This window comes from Acanthochromis polyacanthus, chromosome 4 (assembly GCF_021347895.1).
Source record: "Acanthochromis polyacanthus isolate Apoly-LR-REF ecotype Palm Island chromosome 4, KAUST_Apoly_ChrSc, whole genome shotgun sequence".
Classification (NCBI taxonomy): domain Eukaryota; kingdom Metazoa; phylum Chordata; class Actinopteri; family Pomacentridae; genus Acanthochromis; species Acanthochromis polyacanthus.
Window position 1 is genome coordinate 31539149 of NC_067116.1, and position 21713 is coordinate 31560861.

The 21713-nt window shown below is 39.4% G+C and overlaps 3 protein-coding genes across 4 annotated transcripts in view; all 3 read right to left on the reverse strand.

Annotated features, from left to right (window-relative positions):
- The window catches only part of agxta (alanine--glyoxylate and serine--pyruvate aminotransferase a), a 491885-nt gene extending 481148 nt beyond the window's left edge, over window positions 1-10737 (reverse strand). Inside the window, exons 1-11 of one of the 2 annotated variants that reach the window (XM_051947521.1) lie at window positions 10401-10737; window positions 8145-8337; window positions 7007-7071; window positions 6454-6554; window positions 6299-6369; window positions 6117-6201; window positions 5936-6034; window positions 5751-5820; window positions 5429-5524; window positions 5211-5339; window positions 5002-5123 (exon numbers count right to left, since the gene is read on the reverse strand). In XM_051947521.1, the coding sequence (XP_051803481.1) occupies window positions 5016-5123; window positions 5211-5339; window positions 5429-5524; window positions 5751-5820; window positions 5936-6034; window positions 6117-6201; window positions 6299-6369; window positions 6454-6554; window positions 7007-7071; window positions 8145-8337; window positions 10401-10559 (1176 nt within the window). In that variant the 5' untranslated portion in view covers window positions 10560-10737 and the 3' untranslated portion in view covers window positions 5002-5015. Of the gene's footprint in view, window positions 1-4308; window positions 5124-5210; window positions 5340-5428; window positions 5525-5750; window positions 5821-5935; window positions 6035-6116; window positions 6202-6298; window positions 6370-6453; window positions 6555-7006; window positions 7072-8144; window positions 8338-10400 lie in introns of those variants that run through there. The other variant, XM_022201306.2, reaches the window with a different exon arrangement.
- dtymk (deoxythymidylate kinase (thymidylate kinase)) lies at window positions 22-2494 on the reverse strand. The gene is made up of 5 exons (XM_022201307.2): window positions 2214-2494; window positions 2020-2128; window positions 793-883; window positions 497-694; window positions 22-405 (listed from the first exon to the last, which is right to left on the reverse strand). The coding sequence occupies exons 1-5, from the start codon at window positions 2341-2343 to the stop codon at window positions 295-297; spliced, it is 639 nt and encodes a 212-aa protein (XP_022056999.1). The 5' UTR covers window positions 2344-2494; the 3' UTR covers window positions 22-294.
- Window positions 10738-14359: 3622 nt separating the features above from the next.
- On the reverse strand, window positions 14360-20989 carry zgc:103559 (Allantoinase, mitochondrial). Its single transcript, XM_022201304.2, has 11 exons — window positions 20770-20989; window positions 20381-20532; window positions 19009-19123; window positions 18780-18926; window positions 18615-18660; window positions 18250-18343; window positions 17969-18155; window positions 17729-17867; window positions 14878-15050; window positions 14647-14679; window positions 14360-14566 (listed from the first exon to the last, which is right to left on the reverse strand). The coding sequence occupies exons 1-11, from the start codon at window positions 20917-20919 to the stop codon at window positions 14417-14419; spliced, it is 1386 nt and encodes a 461-aa protein (XP_022056996.1). The 5' UTR covers window positions 20920-20989; the 3' UTR covers window positions 14360-14416.
- Between the last annotated feature and the right edge of the window lie 724 nt (window positions 20990-21713).

Consider the following 21713-nt stretch of genomic DNA (forward strand, 5'->3'; position numbering starts at 1 on the left):
TGCCAAGTCTAAACATATACATAAGTTCACTTGAAGGTTATTTATTTAATCAAAACAATATATAGGCAGGCGACAGAACAATAGACATGTAAGAGGATTAAAAAGTAAAAATAAAATCAGAATCTGATATTTCACAACTGCATATCTCTCCTCAATTTTTAGAAAGTGTGATATGACATTTGACCCTTTGCCAAGTTATTTCCCAAAGTAAAGATGGGACTCAAGCAAAGTGGCTGTTGTGCAGAAGTTATTAAGTTATTTCGTAACTGTAGTTTCTATGTGATGCGTTCAGGTTCACTTCCAAAGCTCTCCAAGCAGCTGGTTCTGAGCTGTGTTGATGGCATTGAGGCTGTGGTCCATGATGTTGTCGTGCACTCCTTCAATGTTCTGTGAGGCATCAATTACCTACGACAGACGATTTAGATTGTTACATGTTCATTGTTATTGATTTTAACTGCCAATGGGAGTCAATTTTTTCTTCAGGCCACCCTCTTACCTGCCAGTTTACTGAAGGATCCTTCATCAGCAACTCAAACTTATGTTGAACCGCTCTCTGGAAAACACTTGTCTCATATCTCTCTTCCCCAAATTGACCTCTGAGAGCCGCCTCAGACGGGCTCAGCTGCAGGAACATAACAAGGTCGGGCTTCGGCAGTCCCACATCAGGTTTCTTGCACCAGTCGAGGCAGAAACCCTGGAGAAGACAAATAGCTCAAGTTATCAGGCCTCAACCGCATGTAATAAAACTGACTGATGGATGCAGAGTGTGAAAGGCAAAAGAAACAGACTCACTGGCTTAGCGCTGGTGAAAGCAGCTCCAGAGAAGGCGTACCTGTCTACAACCAGAGTGATGCCCTGCTCCAGCTTCTTCTTCATGGAAGGCCTGTAGGTTAGTAAAATTTTTATTATGCTGCATAACCTGGTTAAATAAATGCTAAATAAATAAGGAAATTTAATATATGCAGACAAAAAGAAATCTGTCAAGCTCCATTTTCCACTTTAGTTTGGGCATTGCCAACTCCTAAAAGTTGTATGCATTTGTAAATAATTGGACAGGGTATATTTATCTATTTTTGTCATAAATAAGTCCCATAAAAACACAGATACCAACAATGTTTGAGTTTGTTGTTTTGATATGCTTCAACTTCCTCAGTTACCTATGGCTCAAGACTCAAACAAGTCACAAGTTTGGAAAAGCAGATCATTTCCTGAAACGCTGGGTACAGGCGTTTTCAGAAACAACATTTAAACAGAGAGAGAGAGAGAGTAATTCTAAATGCAGGAAAAACTCTGGGAAACACAAATACTATTTTCAGCTGTGCATCAATACACAGAGGCTTCTCTAGCATTTTAAGTGTCAAGCTCAAAGATCTCCGTTTTGTTGTCTTTGGCATCACCTATGGTGAGAAGTGGTAATTGCAGGTGTGCTTTAGAACAGGAGATGACGCTTCCATAACAATTCAAGTTTACCACAAACACACTAAACAGAAAAGGAAATAATGTCTTCTGAGTTAAGGAAAAACAACATGGAGCTTCACATTATCTTGAATTGAAGGCCGACTCTGGTGCGTTACTACTGCCTACCCTCTCTGACAGAAAGATCACTGCTTGTTAAAAGAAGACACGCCACCAACTGTGTGTTGCTTTTGATTTTGTGCAAGAATACATGAGAAATGTAGAGCCATTGACATCAGTGTAAACCCTGGGTCAGACAGCCTGCATCAGTGTTTATCCTAATCTGCAGTCTTTGTGATTTGCTGATTGCACAGTGAAACTGTAACAGAAACATATGATCCTGTGATTTTGGTGAGATGATTCCTCAACAGCCTACACCTGACTGAATCATTCTTCTTGTTGAGTACTTTGTACATTTTATAAGATACATTGTTTTACATAATTACATATGTCGAAGCCCAGATTTCAATGGCTCAGTTCCAATAGGTTTCCCGTTCAGCTACCATCCTTAAGTGGAATGCAGCCGTTAAGCACCAATCAGTAAAAGCTTTAAGGGAGACTTACACCATCTCCCAGCGGTTTGCAGAGAACAGCAGATGCACCGTGTGGTCCTCCAGTTCACTCTTCTTCTCCAGGTAGGCGCTGATCAGCTGTCCGATCGTTGTAGTTCTGTCTGTAAAGAGAAACCACGACACGCTATAGTAACCTAAGACAGTACAGGAGAGCTATTCAAAGTGACAAACAAAAACGAAGCTTACCGGGGAATCTCATCATTTCTGCTGGTCGGCCGCTTTGCTGCAACGCCTGAACTAGCTTTTTACACTGGGTCGTTTTTCCGGCTTTGTCCACCCCCTCCAGCACAATGAGAGCTCCTCGTTTACACGCCATTACTGACCAATGTTTATCAGTGCCACAGTGAAAGCTACACACACTGACACCTTTCTCTGAAACTAAATCTCGAACTCTGCTCTCTGTCTCGTATCACCGTTTACGCGCCTTTTACTGAAGCAGAATGTCAACAAGGAAGTACAGTGACTGCTTCCGGTGACGTTTTTCTTCTTCTGGTGAAATTGGCGGCAGACTGGACGCAGGGACGTAGCAGACGACCATTCACAGGTAAATTGTAGAGCTGCAGTGAATGTGTTATTAGGGTTCCTGCGCAACAAAGGACAGTAACTACGATTTATGTCGTTTTGTGCTGTGCAGTCTAGTTGTTATCGTTTATTTGAACACCTTAATATAAATATTTACCAACACATTTTGCACATAACCACATAGCAGAGCAACAACATACTGCAATTCAGGAACATCATACTAACTGTACACACATCACATCAAATAACTTAATAAAGCTGGAGAATTACAACAAAAACAGCCAAAATTAACACAAAAAAGCAAAATCACCCCAAAAAGAGCCAAAACTACATTGAAAGGTTCAACTATACCAGGAAAAACACACAAAATCACCACAAAACAGGTGCCATTGCCACAAAAATGCAAATTCGGCTCAAAAAGCTTACAGAATCGCCTCCAAAAAGAGCCAACAATACCTGGAATTGTCCAAATATGCCAGCCAAAACATGGAAAATCACCACGAAAACAGCGAAAGTTACCACAAAAAGGACCAAAGCTACCAAAAAAACAGGTGAAATTGTGACAAAAACTCAAATTTGGCACAAAAACATGCAAAATAACCACAAAAACTGCAAAATTTACCACAAAAAGACACAAAATCACCCCAAAAAGGACCCAGACTACTTTGAAAACTTCATATATGTCAGGAAAAACACCCAAAATCACCACAAAATGACACAAAATCACCATAAAATAAGTGAAATTGTGACAAAAACTCAAATTCATCACAAAAAATCAACCAAATAGGAAATCTATACAATCTATACTGTTTCTGAATTATGTTATTGCTTTGTTAAGTTGTTGTCAGGTTGTTTCTTGGAACTTAGATTTGCTGCCAAAGTGTAGCCATTTTTGAAAGTAAGGTAAAGACAATTTTTTTTTCTGCTGCTGTTAATTAATCATTATTCTAAAAAAAATTATATATAAAGTCAGATCTAAATTGTTAGTACATTTTTCTTTTGTTTTAGGCACTCAATCCTAATTATATGACCCTGCTATATTTAATATTTCATGTTTTGCTTGTTTTACTTTATACTGTTGCCTGTAAAGTACTTTGAATAGTCTCTGTGTATGATGAGGTACCACATAAATGAACTTAGTTGCTTAATTTATTGATTCCTTTTATAACATTTAATCATACATTTAATTATACATTCCCTGTATATGGTTTAACAACTGCTCCAGGAAAAATTAAGTTGTTTTTTTAATCATCATAATTGTTGCTGATGTCATGACTGGACAAATTTGGGTTGCACCTTACTGCTGTTGGGGCCATTCTCTGTCTATATCAAGATTTTTACTTAGTTAACGTGTCCATATGGTGGTTTTTACTTGCTACAAGACACACTGTTATTGATGGCTGAGGATATCTACCTTTAAACTGCAGTGCATTGATGACAGTCTCAAAAACACAGATTTAGACTTCAGGAACCAATGTTGTCAACTTGCAGCATGGGGCTTTTTGTACCATTATTCTTTTTCAGTGTTACTGTACAGTTCATGTATGTATGGCTGAATTATTGCAATATTACAACTTTCCATTGTGTAGCATAGAGTATTTTCCTGTGTTTGAGTAGAGATGAGGTGTGAGCTGTTGTGCTTGAGGACAGGAGGAGTGTGCAGAGAGAGGTGCAGAGTAGCATTTAAGTCATTTTAGACCAGGAAAGGATTATATTCATGGAGAAAACAGTCTAAATATGTAACTCTGATACACAGAGATGAGTTTAGGACTTTAATCAGTGACCGGAGAGAGACATTAACATTTTTATTATTCCATACAATAAGTAAATAAATCCACAATGTACAGATATTAAAGTGCCTAATTTTCAACAAAGCAGCAATTAGTACTGATATTTTATTGCATCTAAGAGGAAAGGTTGTTGAGTAACAGCAGTATGTGCTAATGTAGGGGACATTTTTCTCACTTTAGGAGCTTCAATTCTGATAGCTCAATAAAATAAATCAACATCTTTGACAGTGAACAAGTGGCAAAGACTGTACAGTACGTACAGTTTTTTTTTTTTTTTTTTACATGAATTAGTAAGAAATCCAAAATAAAAAGGTGCTAATGTTTAATTTTGGAATCAGGGCAGTGAATGATGTCCACTTAGTTTGACTACAGACAGAAAACAATACTAACAGATGCCCGCTAAAACAAAAACATGACCTAATTTAGAAAAAATATACCGACGTTAATTAGCTTTAAAGACAGTGGGATATGGTATGAAATGTGAACTCTATCACCATTAACAGCTGAAGTTTGTTATGTTTAATTAGTTGTTTCTATCATTTATATGAGATAAGAAAACAAAAAAAAATACTAATTCAAGTAGAGATTTAGTTTCGCAAGGACAATTACTAAGAATAATCATTTATTCATTACACTTGTGAATTGATTAAAAATGACCTTTACGGCAACAGACATGTTAAACTTTGCTCCTGTGACAGTGTTTCAGAGCATCTCTTAGTGCTGCCAGCACCATGTCAACGTTAGCCTTGGTGCTGTTACATCCCATCAGTCCCACACGCAGCACCTGAAAAGACCAAAAGCAACACGTAAAGTTCACATAAGCAGAAACTGAGAGATTACCTGAAAACCACCAACCAGTGGCTTCTCTTACCAAACCGACCGATGGTCCGAGCCCCCCAGAAATCTCTAAATTGTGTGTTTTCATGATGTAGCTCGTAATCTCTTTCCAGTCGTATCCATAAGGAGCAACAATTGTGGTAACTGTTGGCAGCCTGGCTTGCTGTAAGAAATCGTTTATCATTTTTGAAGATACAATCATTTTTCTCAGTAGAAATAACTGCAGATTATTATGATTATTTCAAAACTTACTTTTTCTTTGACAAAAAGTTTGAGCCCCATGCTCTCCAGTCCAGCATGGAAATACTCTGCCACAGTTTGATGTCTTTCCCAACTATTTTCCAGACCCTTGTTAAAAACATGGTATTAAAACAGACAATATAAACACTATGGAACAATAATTTTCATTTTTTGCATTATCATTTCTTTCCAAAAAAGACTGATTCATATGGATCCCCTTTTCTGGCAAGTATATTGTTGGCACAGAGGAGGAATGTTGCATTTTTGTCGCTTTACTCCTTTAAGCTTCAGATTTGTGCAAGATCACAATATTTTATTCCAACACACATCCCACCTCTTCAGCAAAGACGGCCAAACTCTCCCTCAGAGAGTAAAAAGCAGTGACTGGACCTGTATGGTGATATCTATAGACAGGAAAGGAAGAGGACACACAGTCATTTTGCCAGTTTGCTAAAAATTAGATGACTGTTTGAAACGTGATCAGATCCTGTCTGCTAAAAAAAAAAAAACGTGCCTTACACTCTTGTCGGCTTGCCATCACATCCCCAGTAGTTTGCAAGCCAGTTCAAATCCAGGAAGAATGACACAGGCTTTGTCCTCCGATTGAAGACTTTTTGACTGTGGACACATTTAGCCTTAAGTACATGTTATCACACTATTATATGCATGTATGTAAAGTAATGCAATGTACAGTTCTCACCATGCTCTCTCACTGAAGGAAATTGGTGCTGTACCAGGAGGGGCGTTCAGAACCTTTTGGGAACCTGAGTACAGGATGTCTATCTCTGCATTCACACAAACAAACCAAAAATCAGTTCATATGAAAACTGGTAATGTGACATTTAGGTGTCTGGAAACATCTGTCAGGATGCATCAGTAAACCTTGCTGGTCCATGTAGAGAGGGGTTCCTCCTATTGAAGCCACGGAGTCGACAAGAAACAGGCAGTTGTACCTGTAGGAAGAAATCCGGATACATCTGCTGTCATCTGGCTGTCTACAGATACAGATGTGATGAGATGCAAACATCATGTCTTACTTATGGCACAGCTGTCCAATGCCGTCTAACGGATGCAGAACTCCTGTAGAAGATTCTCCATGTGCGAGGAAGAACAGCGCCGGCCTGTGTTTGGATAAAGCCTGTGGTGAGAGAAGAGTAGGATTAAACAGACTGAAGGACCGACAGCATAGTAGACCTGATATATGAATAACTAGAAAAGCACTCGGAGCGCGCAGACCTCCGCCAGGCCATCTGTTTGTCTGTTTGTCTGTTAACAGCATAACTCAAAAAGTCATGGACGGATTTTCACCAAATTTTTACAGAATGTCCGGAAGAGCAAAAGTAACAATCGATTAGATTTTGGAGGTGATCCGGATCACCGTCTGGATCCAAAGTCCTTCAAAAAAATCCTGGATCCAGACGGTGATCCGGATCACCTCCAAAATCTAATCGATTGTTACTTTTGCTCTTCCGGACATTCTGTAAAAATTTGGTGAAAATCCGTCCATGACTTTTTGAGTTATGCTGTTAACAGACAAACAGACAAACAAACTCCGATGATTACATAACCTCCTGGCGGAGGTAACAATACCTTCTCAATGTCTGCGTTAGTGATGTAGCCACCAGGAGGCGCCACTATGGTGTTTACTTTGGCACCTGTTGGATTGAAACACATGATGTTCTTGAATCGACTGAGAATCCACCAATCAATGCAGATTTTAAAGAACAAGGGTGATGATAATGTGTATTTTTATTACTATCAGGAAATCCAGTGAAAAAGCTTATGGTATGTGTTTACAGGTGTGTTTTTGGACATGAATTGTCGTGCCACTTCCCAGTAATGGATGCTAGCTGAGCCTGTGACCAGGCAGTATCATGACAGATGCTTTCAAACGGGTAACCGATATAGAATACACCTTCCTGCAAACTCTGGCTGTACCTGATCAGACAAATTCTTCACTTGTGCTCTGTCTGCTCTTGGATTTCAAACCGTACCAATATGGCAGCTTGTTTCGGAAGCTTTTTCTTCTATTATAAAAATAGATCAACAGAGAGTGTTTTCTAAAAGATCTGAGGCGATAAGTGAGCTGTCTAGCTGCTGAATCTGTCTTCATTAAGTGGATAATAGTTGGTTCAAAAGTCCTTCAGGAGTTTCTACAAAAGGCAAGTTACAGGACACCGCTATTGTATTTTATGAACATTATTTTTGTGGCATTTCGACCGTGTTGATGGTGACAACTGAATAAAAGAAGGGGATGACATGCAGCAAATTACCATGAACTAGAATCAAACCCAGGATACTGCGCCTGATATTATGGCCCTTATACATGGGGCTCTATAGTTACAGAGCTGCCCCTCAACCTCAGTTTCACGCAAATAAGGAACAGCCAGCAAAATGCCCGGTGTCTCAAAATGCATCACAACACAACCTGAATGCACTGTGCGGCTCCTTACTTTCACTACGAATAGGAAGCACTGGAATGATGGATACTGTGGCGGAAGCATCATTAGAGGAATATATTTTCCTTTGTGCCAGAGTGCTTGATTTTTGTCCAGAAACTATTAAAAACTCATCATGACAAACAGTTTGATTCATATAATGCACCACTTTGTTGCACTGTTTACTTATGTTTTAGTATAATTTGTTAAACACAGCAGTGCCCACCTGTTTTAGACAACTGTAGACTTTGGTCATTTCATTGGATTTGTCAGGTTTAACATGTAGTTACCTATCCTCTCTGCCATCTCTGCTGCTCGCTCCCCCCAGATACCATTCACCACTACCAGCACACTGTCTCCGGGTTCCACTGTGTTGAAGATAGCGCACTCCATCGCAGTGTGACCAGTGCCGCTCACAGCAAGAGTCATCTTGTTTTGAGTCTGGAACATGTACTGGATTCCACTTTTGATGTCACTCATTATCTGTGATATAAAAAGAGCTACATTTAGTGACAATAGTAGAGAACATGTTTAACTGCAACACTAATTTATACAATCATGACGATGCTGTAGACAGCTAATAGACTGATAGTCTCCCGTTTTTAAGAAAACAAAGGAAAAATTGTCCAGATGCAGCTTTTCAAATGTAAGCTTTTGCAGATTTTCTTAGTCTACGGTGGTATTAACACACCACTTATCGACAGAGTTAGACCTTCTCCACAGTAGCCATTTTGACATGAAATAATAGCTAAACACAGGTGGTATTGATCACATTAAAGGGGAAGTATGTGATTCTAATCCAGTGCACTTTGTGTACAAGTCAGAGAATATTTTCTCACTATCTTTGTACACAACCTCGGCCCTGTAAATCGGAAACAACACGGTGGTTTGGACCAATCCATGCAATTCCAGCGAGTCCTGTACACATTTGAGCTCATGTACAAGAAGGAGTAAAAGAGAGCAGAAGGAGAGAAAGGGATGCTAAATGCATCATGTTACCTATTTAACCCTCAAGCGACCAAGCTATTTTAGCGACTAAAATGACCGACTGGGGTCATTTATGACCCCACTATATTTTACACAGGAATATGTCTACTTTAGTGCCTCTTTTTGTGCTTTCTTACCTATTCCATTCCACTGCATTTTAAGATGGATATTCAAAAATAACCTTCTGTAATTATTCATGGATTTTAATCATTTTTGACTCAGAGCTAAAGTAAAACCATATGAACATTATGATGCATTGTAAGAACGCAGTAACATTTATTTAGACACGCTTTGTCTGCCACTTCTTTTAAAACTTTATTCCTTTTGTTTCCTCAATAGTAAATCAAAAGTACATAAAAACAAAATCTACACAAACATATTGTCTGTATGTGTGCAATGTAACATGCAGAGAAGTATTTAGATTAGGGGCGGCTGTGGCTCAGGTGGCAGAGCCGTTCGTCCAATGCAAGACACTTTACCCACCTTACATCCAGTGCTGCCACTTACACTGGTGTATGAATGTGTATGCTGTGTAATGTTGGTGGTGGTCAGAGGGGTTGTAGGAGTGGATTGGCAGCCAGTCTGTCTGCCCCAGGGCAGCTGTGGCTAAAAATGTAGGTCTGCCAGCTATAGTGCACTGCAAAACACTGAAATATAGTGAATAGAGGTAAAAATAAATAAATAAAACTAAGGCCTGCAATAGTGAAAAACCTATACATCTTTCTGGGGTCATAAGTGACCCCAGACAAGTTTCCATTATCCTTGTCACACCAGTTGGCCGATCTCTCCAAAAAACTATGAGCAGCTGTAGGACAAGTAGATTGACAAATTCATGGTAGGAAACATTTTTCGGATAAAAGATATAAAAACGGCAAATATAATTATATGGCTGGGGTCATAAATGGCCCCACTCGGTCGCTATGCTAAATAGCGAAATATCAAGAATCTCTCTCTAAAGTTGCAAATTCTACCTTGGGCCTGAAAGCTGTACAACTTCATTTTCTACTCAAAAACATGATACAAGTATTCATAATATGTTAACTACTCAGTCTTCTTTTTAAAATGGTATTGCTGTTTTGCAGTTTTCAGGGATGGAGGATTTATTTGAATCTTTCCCCTAAATAAAAGTATCATTAATAAAGTCCAGAAATGTCATGTTAAAAGTAAAATTCATACACTTAAGATGTACTTTAGTTAAAATAGAGGAGTCTGGCATGTCAGCAAAACATACAAACAGAATCATTTACATGTGAAGTCAGATTTATTATGCAGATTTGTCCCTTTTGCAGTGTTTTGATATATAATCTGATTCTTATTATTATATTGTAGCTAGTAAAGATGGAACTTGTTTAATTTTTAATATCCTGTTGGATGGTTTACTCTTGTTTGTTCTTGGTGATCTGTCATTTTAAAGAGTGGTAATACTGTTTGCATGCAAACAAAGTTAATACAGCTGTTAGGTGCAGGAAATGTAGTGGTGCAGAAAGCTGCAGAAGTTCTGTTATGCCAGTCTCTTCCTGCATACTCTTAATGATCGGTGTTAAACCTCCCTGAGTTACCTCAAATATCTCTGGATGCATGTGTCCGATAACAGGATTGGCTCCAGCTTCCAAGATACGTGGAGGAACATTGGAAGGTCCTGGTCCAAACATATGACGATGAGGAACCACCAGGGGTTTCTGCAGACATCGAGGTGCTGGCACAGAGAGGGACGGCATGTTCCCTGCAGGGTGAGAAGCAAAGTAAAACCAGAACAGAGTCGTGGAAGCAGGTCAAGTAACACCTGGGCTGAGCACACTCCTCCGTCTAACCAGTGAGGTTCTCAGGTCAGAAGTCTGTCACAACATTCACTGCTTTTATCTTTCTTCTTCTGTCAACACGTTCTGCCCTCTGTCAGCTCAGGTAGCTTGATACTTTCCCATTTTTAAAGATAAGGACGTTACCTAGTATGTCCTCAAATGCTAATTATTGACTACTGACTCTCCAGAGTATCAGACTTAACCGTTGCAAGGCTGCACTCTTGGACAATTGCAGTGCCTCACTGCTGAACACGCTCTTTAAATTGCATTTAAATCTCCATTAATGGAAAGTTTTCAGTTTAATTCAAGTCTATATATAGTGCCGAATTATGTCTAGAGAGTAACCCAAACAATTCCCCTTTGGAACAAATACCTGGTCTGGAAATAATTTACTTCTTACAGGGACAAACTCTCCAACCGAGCTGGACTCTGGGCTGGACTTCTGTCTTCCTTGACTAGTTGCAGAGACAACTTTGAATTAATGATATTCATAGAGGCTGCACAGTGGAGTAGTGGTTAGTACTTTCGCCTTGCAGCAAAAAGATCCCAGGTTTGAATCCCGGGGTGGGCCTGGGATCTTTCTGCATGGAGTTTGCATGTTCTCCCTGTGCATGCATGGGTTTTCTCCGGGTACTCCGGCTTCCTCCCAAAGTCCAAAAATATGCTGAGGTTAATTGATGACTCTAAATTGCCCGTAGGTGTGAATGTGAGAGTGATTGTTTGTCTGTATATGTAGCCCTGCAACAAACTGGCGACCTGTCCAGGGTGTCCCCTGCCTTCGCCCGAGTCAGCTGGGAGAGGCTCCAGCACCCCCCGTGACCCTAGTGAGGATAAAGTGGTGTATAGAGAATGGATGGATGGATGGATATTCATAGACTTATCTTTAATATTTGACTGTGTTGGAAAATTGGTGAAATCCTTTGAAGGGCAAAATGGAAAAAAAATACACCTGTATTTATAGACTGACCAGCTACAACATCACAACCACCTGTCTAATATCAGGTAGATCCACATCCAAAATAGCTCTGATATGTTAAATCCTGGACCTCTGAAGGTGTCCTGTGGTATCATTACATTAGCAGCAGATTCTTTAAGTCCTGGAAGTTGCAAGGTGGAGCTTTGAACTCTTGTCATGTTCCTCAAACTGCTCCAGAGCAATGTTTGCAGTGTGGCAGTAAGCGTCATCCTGCTAAAAGAGGCCGCTGCCATCAGGGAATACTGCTGCCCTGAAGGGTTGTTTGAGTAGGCGTCAAATTATCATCCACATTAATGCAGTACCCAAAGCTTCTTAGGAGAACATTGCTCAGAGCATCACGCTTCCTCTTCCCCTGGTAAATGACGTCCATATGATGTAAAAGGAGTCATGATTCATCAGACCAGGGTTCCTTCTTCTGTTGCTCTTTGGTTCAATTCTGTTGCTCACATGTCCATTGTGTTGTAGACGCTCTCAGTGGTGGACAGGAGTCACTATGGACACTCTGATATATCCTCATATGCTACAAAATTATGTTCTGTGTGTTCTGACACCTTTGTTTCAATGCAGCTCTTCTGTGGAATCGAATCTCATGGACCAGCCTTCACTCCCCACATTCACCAATGAGCCTGTCCATCATACTGTTGTCCTTCCGTGAACCACATTTGGTTGGTACTAACCCTTACATTCCACAAACACCTGACAAGACCTGCTATTTTGGAGATGCTCTGACCCAGAAATCTGGCTGTCACAGTTTGTTAAAGTCTCTCAGATCCTCATGCTGATTATTTTTGTTAATTTAAACACTGACTTGAAGAACTGACTGCTCGCTTGCTGTCTTATATATCCTAAACCTTTATAGGTGTCATTTTAACGCAATAATCAATGAGTTTTACTAAATCTCTCAGTGGTTTAACCCCTTGGTGCCTGAATTTATTTACAATTAAATAAAAAAGCATTTTTTGTGCGTTTTTGCTTTCCAGCTGATGCTAAAATATGTGAAGATTGTTCATTTATCTAGTACACATAGAACATAGATACATAAATATATAATAATAACAACAGATATATAATAATTCGGTCCTACTTTGACTGGTCCTACGAGAAACCAGTGCTTGCAAAAAGCTCTGAGGTACGTATCGAATATGCACAAACCAACATTGGGGGAATGGATACACTATCTTGGCTGGAGTCTGAATGAAAGTGGCATGTTGCAAATTCATGACAATGGGTGTCAAGGGTTTAACGCTGTGGTAGCTCAATATAGATGGATGTTTCACAAAGTTTAACTGTCCTTGGTCACTCTGAAGAGTGTTTTCTTAAAGAGAGCGGCCTCCTTTAGCGAACGAGGCTACTATATGTATAAAGCAGTGTTCCAATACGTTGTATGCAAAAACTGTTGGATATGGAATAATTTGTGGGAAAATGTCGGACTGAAACCAAATCTAAGCATGTAGATGCATATTATTACAAAGTTTGGCCTGGGTACTAAAACACAATATGTTCGCTGTGTAATTTTGACAAAGTAGCAATTGAGTCCCATCACTGTCGATCCTGGAACAAAAAATGACGAGTGTTTGTTATCTCCTGCAGCAAACACTCAAGATCAGGAGAACTTTCAGTGTTTTTTGTGGTTTAAACCAAAACTACAAAAAACACTGAAATTTCTCCTCCTTTCTGGGTCTTGTTTATGTTATTTTGTGACCAATTACTACCCAATCGTAAAGACTCAACATGACACTGTTTTCTTTGCGGTTATAAGTTCAAGAACTTTAGTTTTACACATTCAGGTTGTTAATCGGCCCTTAAATCCTGTCGGTCAGTATAGCCTTCTTTAACCCTTGCCTCAGGTTAAATCAGGACACCTTCAGAACTCTGGCGATTCTCCCCGGCAGCTCCGGCGAGCAGCATCTCTTGCAGCTCCGGCGAGCAGCATCTCCCCCCTCCGGGGGAGAACTCCGAATTCAGTGTCTTTGACTCTGGGTTTTATACCCTAGCTCGACTTCAGCTTAGCACATACACATTTTCACACACAATTCTAACTAGTAGGTACGCCCAATTAATTAATTCATAGGTTTAAGACACAACCTTCTTCCTATTACACATACATCAGTTACACAGAAATAATGTTTTTCCAGCAAGTACACAGCATCCACCTTCCGTTGTTAACACACACACACATTGCTTGAGACATGTTGCCAAGACCATATTTGGCCACAGAACTTCCTCAATGTCCTCGTTTCTGCAGTGTCATGGGGACTTCTGCTTTTTGCCCTGCACACAGCTCAGAACAGCACAGATTACTTCCATTCAAAACTCATTTAGTTACACTGAATCACTTTTTAAATCATTCTTCTTACCATGATCAAATAACTCATTTTAAATCATTCTCTTCTACAGCAATCATCATTTTCAGAATATATATCAGCCTATTAAAATCATTCTTGCATCAAGCATAAGCATAATCATGTGGTTAACTTATAATGTTTCTCATTTTAACTTTTTATTGGTCTGCTTAAAGCTTTTATTTAGGTAGTGGTTGCTCCTGGGATCTCAAATAACTAGGCCCCACTTGACAATCCATTTCCAGACGCTATTATGAGATCATTAAATGGGTTTCTGTTAAACCAGCAAGTGTTCACAGTTCTATTACAAATTAAATTTCTTATATAAGATAGTAAAATATAATTAAAGCATTTATTAGGTGTAGGTGAAATTAAGAAAGCAATATGGTGCACTCTTATAATCAGAGTCAGTAAACACAATAAGGTTTATTATTATTATTAGAGCCGGTTGTTATGCTTCACAGTTGGGCTTGATTAGTCTTCGGGGGGATGAGGAGATGTGTCCCCAGAGGTTTGGGGCAGAAGGTTCTGTCTCTGTACACCAGTCGACCCCTCAGGATGGTGGAACATACAGCTCCATGCAGGCTGAGGCCGAGGTAAGGAGTTAACTGCAAATACACAGTCACAAAATCAATCAAACAAAAATCAGTGCTATTGAAGGATTTTCCCATATAATAATTTTATTTACCTTGTTTTTATGATGGATACTTCCTTCTTGAATCTGCGAAGAAACACAGAAACATTGAAATATCTGATTGGAGGTTTGATCAGAGCTTTATGACTTGTCACAGAAGGGAATTAACAATAGGGAGGTCCTGCTTCTGGTTCAGTGTCACGGCTTACTGACCCACTTCATGGGTTTAATGCTCTTAATCCCATAAAAAAAAGCTCTGTGATTGATGGGATTCCTCATGCTAACCTCAAATTCTCTCTCTGGGTCCCATATGACCAAGTCGGCATCATAGCCGGGGGCCAGGCTTCCCTTGCGGCTGTCCAGACCGCAGAGCTGAGCAGTTTTTCTGCTGAGGAGCCTCACAACATCAGACAGCTGAAAGCCTCTTTTACTGGCTGAGCTCCAGAACAGAGGCAGGCCTGAAAAATGATGAGAACATTAAGGAAGCTCACAGACAACAGAGCTGACACCCATTAAATATGAACAGCTTTGCAGAGATTTTTCACTCCTGCATTCACCAGTCTGTATCAGTGTCAGACTTTGACCACTTTCACTGCAACATACCAGTAAATGATTTGCTTTAAACCCCATTTCTTATTTACCTTCCTGTGAACTTTGCCCACTGTGGGTGAGAGTTATACTTTTTTCTTTTCTTTTTTTTGTGGGGTGAAATCTAATCCACCCACAATGAAAGCTAGCATTATCCCTGTAATATTCCCACAGATCAGTTTTGATGTGTCAGTTTCTCCCAGTGTCTCCACCAGAGAGGATTAGTCATGTAAAGACAAATCCTGCAGCTGCTCTGTGGACAGTGAATGATAGGAAAACTGTCATGGCAGTGACAGCAGCTCTGGAGCAATCACAGTTCAAAGCCTTTTACACTTAGAAATTAAAACACTCATTTGAATGTAAATTCAGAAACAAAACCCTCACGAGTGATATTTAAAAGTGTCACCAGAAATCATCAGGCCACTGAGAGTCTCAGATCCCTCCCTAGTAGAATAAACATGTTAGGGTGAATCATTAGTTATTTTCTACCTTTTATTTGATAGAAAACAGAGGAAAGAGACTGAGAATGTTGGGAAATGGCATGCAGAAAATTCGGAAATAAAACCAAAAACTTGCTGCTCAGAGTGTTTGAACTCATGTGGTATTCACCTAAAGCTTACCAAAGATACATCACTCAATTTGGAGATATAGCATGATAATATGACACCAAACATACTGCAGCTGTTGAAGAAAGTCTGCTTACTATTTGTGGCTGTAACAAGCACATCTTAGTGTTGGGCCTGGAACACTGTTTACTCTGGAGATGCACGATATTGGATTTTATTGATATCGGATATTTTATTATTCATTTTTCTATTTCCAGTACAGATATTTGACCATGTTTTTGCTACATTAGTTTGAATATTAGTTTTCTCCTATAGATATTATGCTTACTCACACCATTAAGCCACACTGGCAAGAAATGAAATAAAAATAAAACACAATACCTTTCAAATTATCTGTAAAACATGCTATATTTGTGTTACAAGTTTTTCGCCTGACAGGTGTCATTTGGTTATTTTGGGCCGATGCCAGGATTTCATTTTAAATCCTTTATCCGTAAATGTGCCAATGTCATCATGCATCATTAATATATTGGACAGCATATAGACCCATAGAGATAAGTGTGATTTAGGTGTACCAATTAGTTTGCATCATTAATTTTATTACCTTCTGCTCTGTTGATTCTGCATTCACAGCTGGTCAACATAATGATTCTTCAAAAGTAAAATACATTAGTTAATAGTTAAATGCAACATGTAAAAAATATTGAAAAAGTCTAAAGAGCATTTTTTTATCACATGGCACATTTTTTTTTTAAAAGTACAGCCGTCAATAAGCAAATTGTATAGCTTTTTCATTAACTAGATCTGATAGATGGCCACGGAAAAAGTTGTAAAGGCGACACTGACATGTCCTCACCTTACTGAGTCAATATGACGAAGACGTTGGCAAACATTTGCTCCATCCAGCAGACAGTGACCAACATTAGCATTCATCTCACTTCATGGTTCTGGCCACCTGCAAGTCTAAGTCCAATATTGACTCTTCTTCTAGCTCCGGTGAGAGCGACACCGGTTGTTCTCTTTCTAGCTGCTAAATGCTCCACAGTGTTCACCGGCTTGTTGGGGTTGAGCAGTGAATCTGCTGCAGCTTGAATTTAAGTGGAATATTAAGATTGAACCAAAACCAGAAAGTTGCAGGCTGTAAAACCAAAGCACTGAGCTGAAGAATGCTAAAATGCCTTGCAGAGCTGAGAGGAACCGCACAGCTACATCTAGCACATTTTTATCTGTTGTTCATATAAAAACTTCAATCTGACTTGACAAACACATTGGATATGATAAAATTTTGTCACAGTTTTATTTACAATTCTGCATTCTTTCCACCACCTTGTACACTGCTGTCAGGTGCTTTGCATCTCTTGTACTCTCCTGCTGTAGTTAAAGTCTCTAGAATATAACTTGTACACAGCATTGTGGAAACACTTCCTATCAGTGACCACAATGCATTCTGGGACATTTTGGATAGCTTGATGTTGAGTACATTGAATGATTTTGGCAATTACTTATCCAAAATCATGGCTGACTGCTTCAGCTTTTCACTGCAATAGAAGGTAACACAATACTTATATAGTAATATAATATAGTTTGAATTAGACCTGCAATGGTTTAACAATTAGTTTTCAACTATTAATTGAATCAGCAACTACTTTGATAATCAATATCTAAATTCTCTGATTCCAGCTTCCTAAATTTGAACATTTTCTGGTTTCTTTCCTCCTGTATGACAGTTAAGTGAATATGTTTGGGTTGTGGACAAAACAGTTGTCATCTTGGGAGCTAGGAAAGACTGCTCCATTATTTTCTGACATTTTATGCACAGAACAACTAATCGATTAATTGAGAAAATAATCTACACATAAATGGCAATAAAAATAATGGTTATTTGCAGCACTAGTTTGAATTTAGCAATCCATAATCAGTGGTGGTAATATCACCCACAGGACAAGACATTTTCAACAGGTGTGTTTGTCATGAGTAAATACCAAATTGTAAAGAAGAAATTCCTCCCCAGGCTTGAGTGAAGTCTCCACTGTCCAGTTTCTTCAGATCGGGGGTGCAGGGGGAGTGATCAGACACCACCATGTCAATCTGTCCGGCCTTCAGTGCCAACCATAACTTCTCCTGGAGGGGCAGAACCAAGAAAACAGAATAAATTAAGCGAGTGTTTAATGTTGACTGAAAATAGTCACCATTGCATTTTCTGTACATCCTGCTCTGTTTACCTGGTTAATAGATCCCCTGATGGGGGGGCAGCACTTGAACTGTGTAGCTCCTGCCGGTATGTTTTCTGCACACAGGCTGAGGTAGTGGTGGGTCGTCTCCACTGTCAGTGGGGCTCCAGCTTGACGGGCTTTCTGGATCAGTTCCAGAGGCTTTGCAGAGGATAAATGAACTATGTGGCACCGCACCCTTTGGCAGAGAAAAGTACCTGTCACTGCTGCTAATGCAAATCTTACACAGAAATATGACATTTGGTTGTTTAGTAGCTGGGTGATGTTCTCACTGGTACTGCAGGCAGAGTTCTGTGACGATGCGAATAGCTTCTGTCTCCATGATATCTGGCCTGGACTGCAGAAAGGTGGAGTACTGGGATGGATCTAGTATGGGGAGAGGTGTGAGAAGTACAGTATTAGCACTATAATTAAACAAAAATAATCTCCTTTCTCACAGTTGAATGGCATCAAGATTAGGACTGTATATCAGTATAATATTAAAAATGTGCTTTCATGAACCTTGATTTTGGATCTTGCATTAGCAGATAGCGTAATTTTATATATATAATCTAAATATTGGATTTTTAAAACTGCTTCCCAGCTCTTGACATATTACTTCTCTTAAAGCAATATATGAGTGTAAAATTATTTTTACCGCCAGTCTCCTCTGTTGGTTTCTCAACCTCCCTCTCTGCATGAAACTAGAGGAGACAAAAGGTCTTTGAGTTACAATACTTTATCTGAACTTGTAGGTAAAATAATCAGCAGAAATCACACAAGTGTTTTATCTTAATGGAAGGTGTTGCATTTTGTGAGTTACCAGGAGGACACTTCCTGTGCCTTGCAGCTGCTTCATGGCTGTGTGCAGATCATAGTCGACCACATGGGGGAACTCATCCACCCCACTGTGGATCAGGAAACACTTGAAGCCGGCGACTCCGGCCTGGATCATGGGCCGCAGCTCAAGCTGTGAAGAGACAGTCATTGTTTGGTGCTAATTCAGTAAAACTCGGACGTAATAGTGTTTTGTCACCGCCGTTAAACTGTACTTGATTGCCAGGGATCACTCCTCCCCAGAAGGCCGTGTCCACAAAACACTGCCCCGTCGCCTCCCGCAGCTTCTCATGAAAATTGCTGAGTGTTGTAGTTGGAGGGATGCTGTTCCTTTGGAAATTTAATCAGAAATACAACAAAAACATCAATACTAACAATTTAAAGTTTCTCCAGCACTCATTCACATCTTTAAAAAGCAAAACATCTTAATTTGAAGAGAATCTTAACTGAGCTAAGATCATTTTAACCTTTAAATGTTTTGGCTAAGAGCAAATTTGTCCAATTGTTAAGCTTAGCAGTTGAAGAAATAGTCTCTTCTTTGAAGAAATTAGGAACCCTATGGTCCAAGACATAAACCTTTTATGTAGCACGCTAGCGTAGCAAAGACAAAAGCGTAGCTAAAAGCGTAAAGCAGAGCTGCATTAAAAACTGAAAACAACACAGTCGCTTAATGAAAACAAAGTTGCAATTACGTACTTTTATACATTTATTAATACACTAATAGTATCAAATGGTAATATTTTATTTTAACAAGAAAACAATTGAACTTTGTCATTATCTATCATACAAGTGCCTAACTCTTGACCAAGAGATGGATAACTTACAAAACATGCCACCACCACTTTTATGTCACTTTACTCAATTAGGCATTTACAAAATTTGGCTAGTCCCAGTTTTACAACACAATATAACTCCCAGAAGACATGCCTTTTAAATGCATTGTGTAAGACATTTGGCTATTTTATATCTTAAATTGGTCCTTTTGTAGCTTTTTGTGTCATATTTTGGTAATTTGCTTTTAACTTTGATCATTTCGTATCACATGAGGGCTTTTTGCTGTTTTTTTAAGGCTATTTTGCATCTCGTTTGCATCACAGTTTGGATTTGCTTTTAAGTTTGGTCACACATCGTTGGTCACATTTTGGTCCTTATGCATTTCTCTGAAGCCATTCTCTCTTTTGAGTCATTTTGTGTCTCTTCACTGTCGGTTTGGGCCTGATTTTGGATGTTTTGCATCTCTTTTTGCTGTTTATCTCCTTTTTACATCTCATTTTGAACATTTTGCATCTCTTGTGGCCTCTCTTTTCTCTTTAAGACCATTTGTGTCACATTTGAGTTTAAACATGTCCTATTTGGATAGATACATTAGGCTATTTACTTTATTTAGCATCACTTATGGTGCAATCTTTCTATTTTTGTAAACTAAAATCATGAATGGAACTCTCAGATCCATCTGATGTTTGCCTTAGCAGGAACTTTTGTTTACATTTATTTCATAATCTGCCAGATTTTACCTTTGATCATTGACCCTGTGAGGTCAGACAGTGGGAAATGATTGATTTCTGGATGGGAAAGTCTGCAACTTACAGTGGCATGTCCACAATAGTTGTCACCCCTCCAGCGGCAGCAGCCCTTGTTGCGGTCCAGAAACCCTCCCAGGAGGTGCGACCCGGCTCATTCACATGAACATGGCAATCGACAATTCCTGGCATCACTACACTGTCACCCACATCCAACACCTGCAGTCACATGGGGTTTCAGGATAACAGCATCAATGAAAATACATTAGGAGTGCAGAATCAATGCCTCGGCCCTGCTAACTTTACAGACATATACACCCCCTGTTAAAAGTTTTGAGACGGGTTCTAATTTATTTGAATGAGAAAGTGTCTCAAAACTTTTGACAGGGGGTGTACATCAGTTTCCCTTCCACCAGGGGAGTATCCAAAATCTCAGAGCAGTGAGAGCCAGCTTACCTCACAGCCATCATCCTCAGAAAGCCTGCTGCTGTGTGACACTATCTGATGTATTTTCCCATCTTTTATTACTACGACAGCAGGACGCAGTTCATCACCAATCAGCACTCTCTTACTTCTAACAGCACTAACCACTGATCCGAGCTCCATGTCTGTTTTTATTGACCGTTAGTGAGTGTAGCAGGCTCTACTCACTCTTCCTCTACACTTCTGATATAATCTTGGCAGTTCAGTGGCCTCAAGCTGAGGCACCGCCCCTGACTGAACGGGTTTGTTGACTTTTTGTTGGCCGTGTGACATGCTGGATTTCAGATTCAGTCATGCACAGCAATGCGGAGTGTCAAGACCATTAGATGAGACTGAGAAATGTGTTAGTGTGACTTGTAGAGAGGGGAAAAGCTTTTGGAGTTGTGGTGTGGACAGAAACATTAGTAATAACAAATTGTATGGTAGTAGCTTTACTTTTTCTCCATTCTGCTGCATATTAGCCAATAATATATATCAACAGCATCCCTCAACATGATGCAAATTTAATATGCATGCCAGCATGTTTGATGTGGTTTCATGAACAGAATATGTGTAGAATATGTCCATATGTGGAAGTGGGACACAGTTTAGGTGGAGAACATTACCCAACATACAATCTCATGGCGTACCACAGTTCAAGGGTTGCAGAGAAAGACTACATTTCAAGACTAATAGACTATAAAACATACAACTGCTGGAAAACATGGATAAAAAGTAAAAGTATTATACTGGTTCTCAGCAATGGAATGTAACTCAGAACATTTACTCAAGCACTTTATTTATTTCCATTTTATGTTCCTTTCTGCTTCTTCTCCCCCAGAGTTATCTGACAGCTTTAGTTACCTTTATGTTGAAGAGTATCCACAACAGATAATATCACAAGCTTTCTAACTTTTTTGTCTTCTTTCAAAAAACTG

What these genes read in the sequence shown, in the direction of transcription:
- dtymk (XM_022201307.2), bottom strand. Translation starts at nt 2,343, where the DNA reads ATGGCGTGTAAACGAGGAGCTCTCATTGTGCTGGAGGGGGTGGACAAA. An exon ending in AGAAATGATGAGATTCCCCG is followed by an intron (nt 2,129 to 2,213) that starts GTAAGCTTCGTT and finishes TTCTCTTTACAG; the next exon opens with ACAGAACTACAACGATCGGA. An exon ending in CTTTCACCAGCGCTAAGCCA is followed by an intron (nt 695 to 792) that starts GTGAGTCTGTTT and finishes TGTCTTCTCCAG; the next exon opens with GGTTTCTGCCTCGACTGGTG.
- zgc:103559 (XM_022201304.2), bottom strand. Translation starts at nt 20,919, where the DNA reads ATGGAGCTCGGATCAGTGGTTAGTGCTGTTAGAAGTAAGAGAGTGCTG. An exon ending in ACCAACAGAGGAGACTGGCG is followed by an intron (nt 18,344 to 18,614) that starts GTAAAAATAATT and finishes TCCCCATACTAG; the next exon opens with ATCCATCCCAGTACTCCACC. An exon ending in GAACTCTGCCTGCAGTACCA is followed by an intron (nt 18,156 to 18,249) that starts GTGAGAACATCA and finishes TCTCTGCCAAAG; the next exon opens with GGTGCGGTGCCACATAGTTC.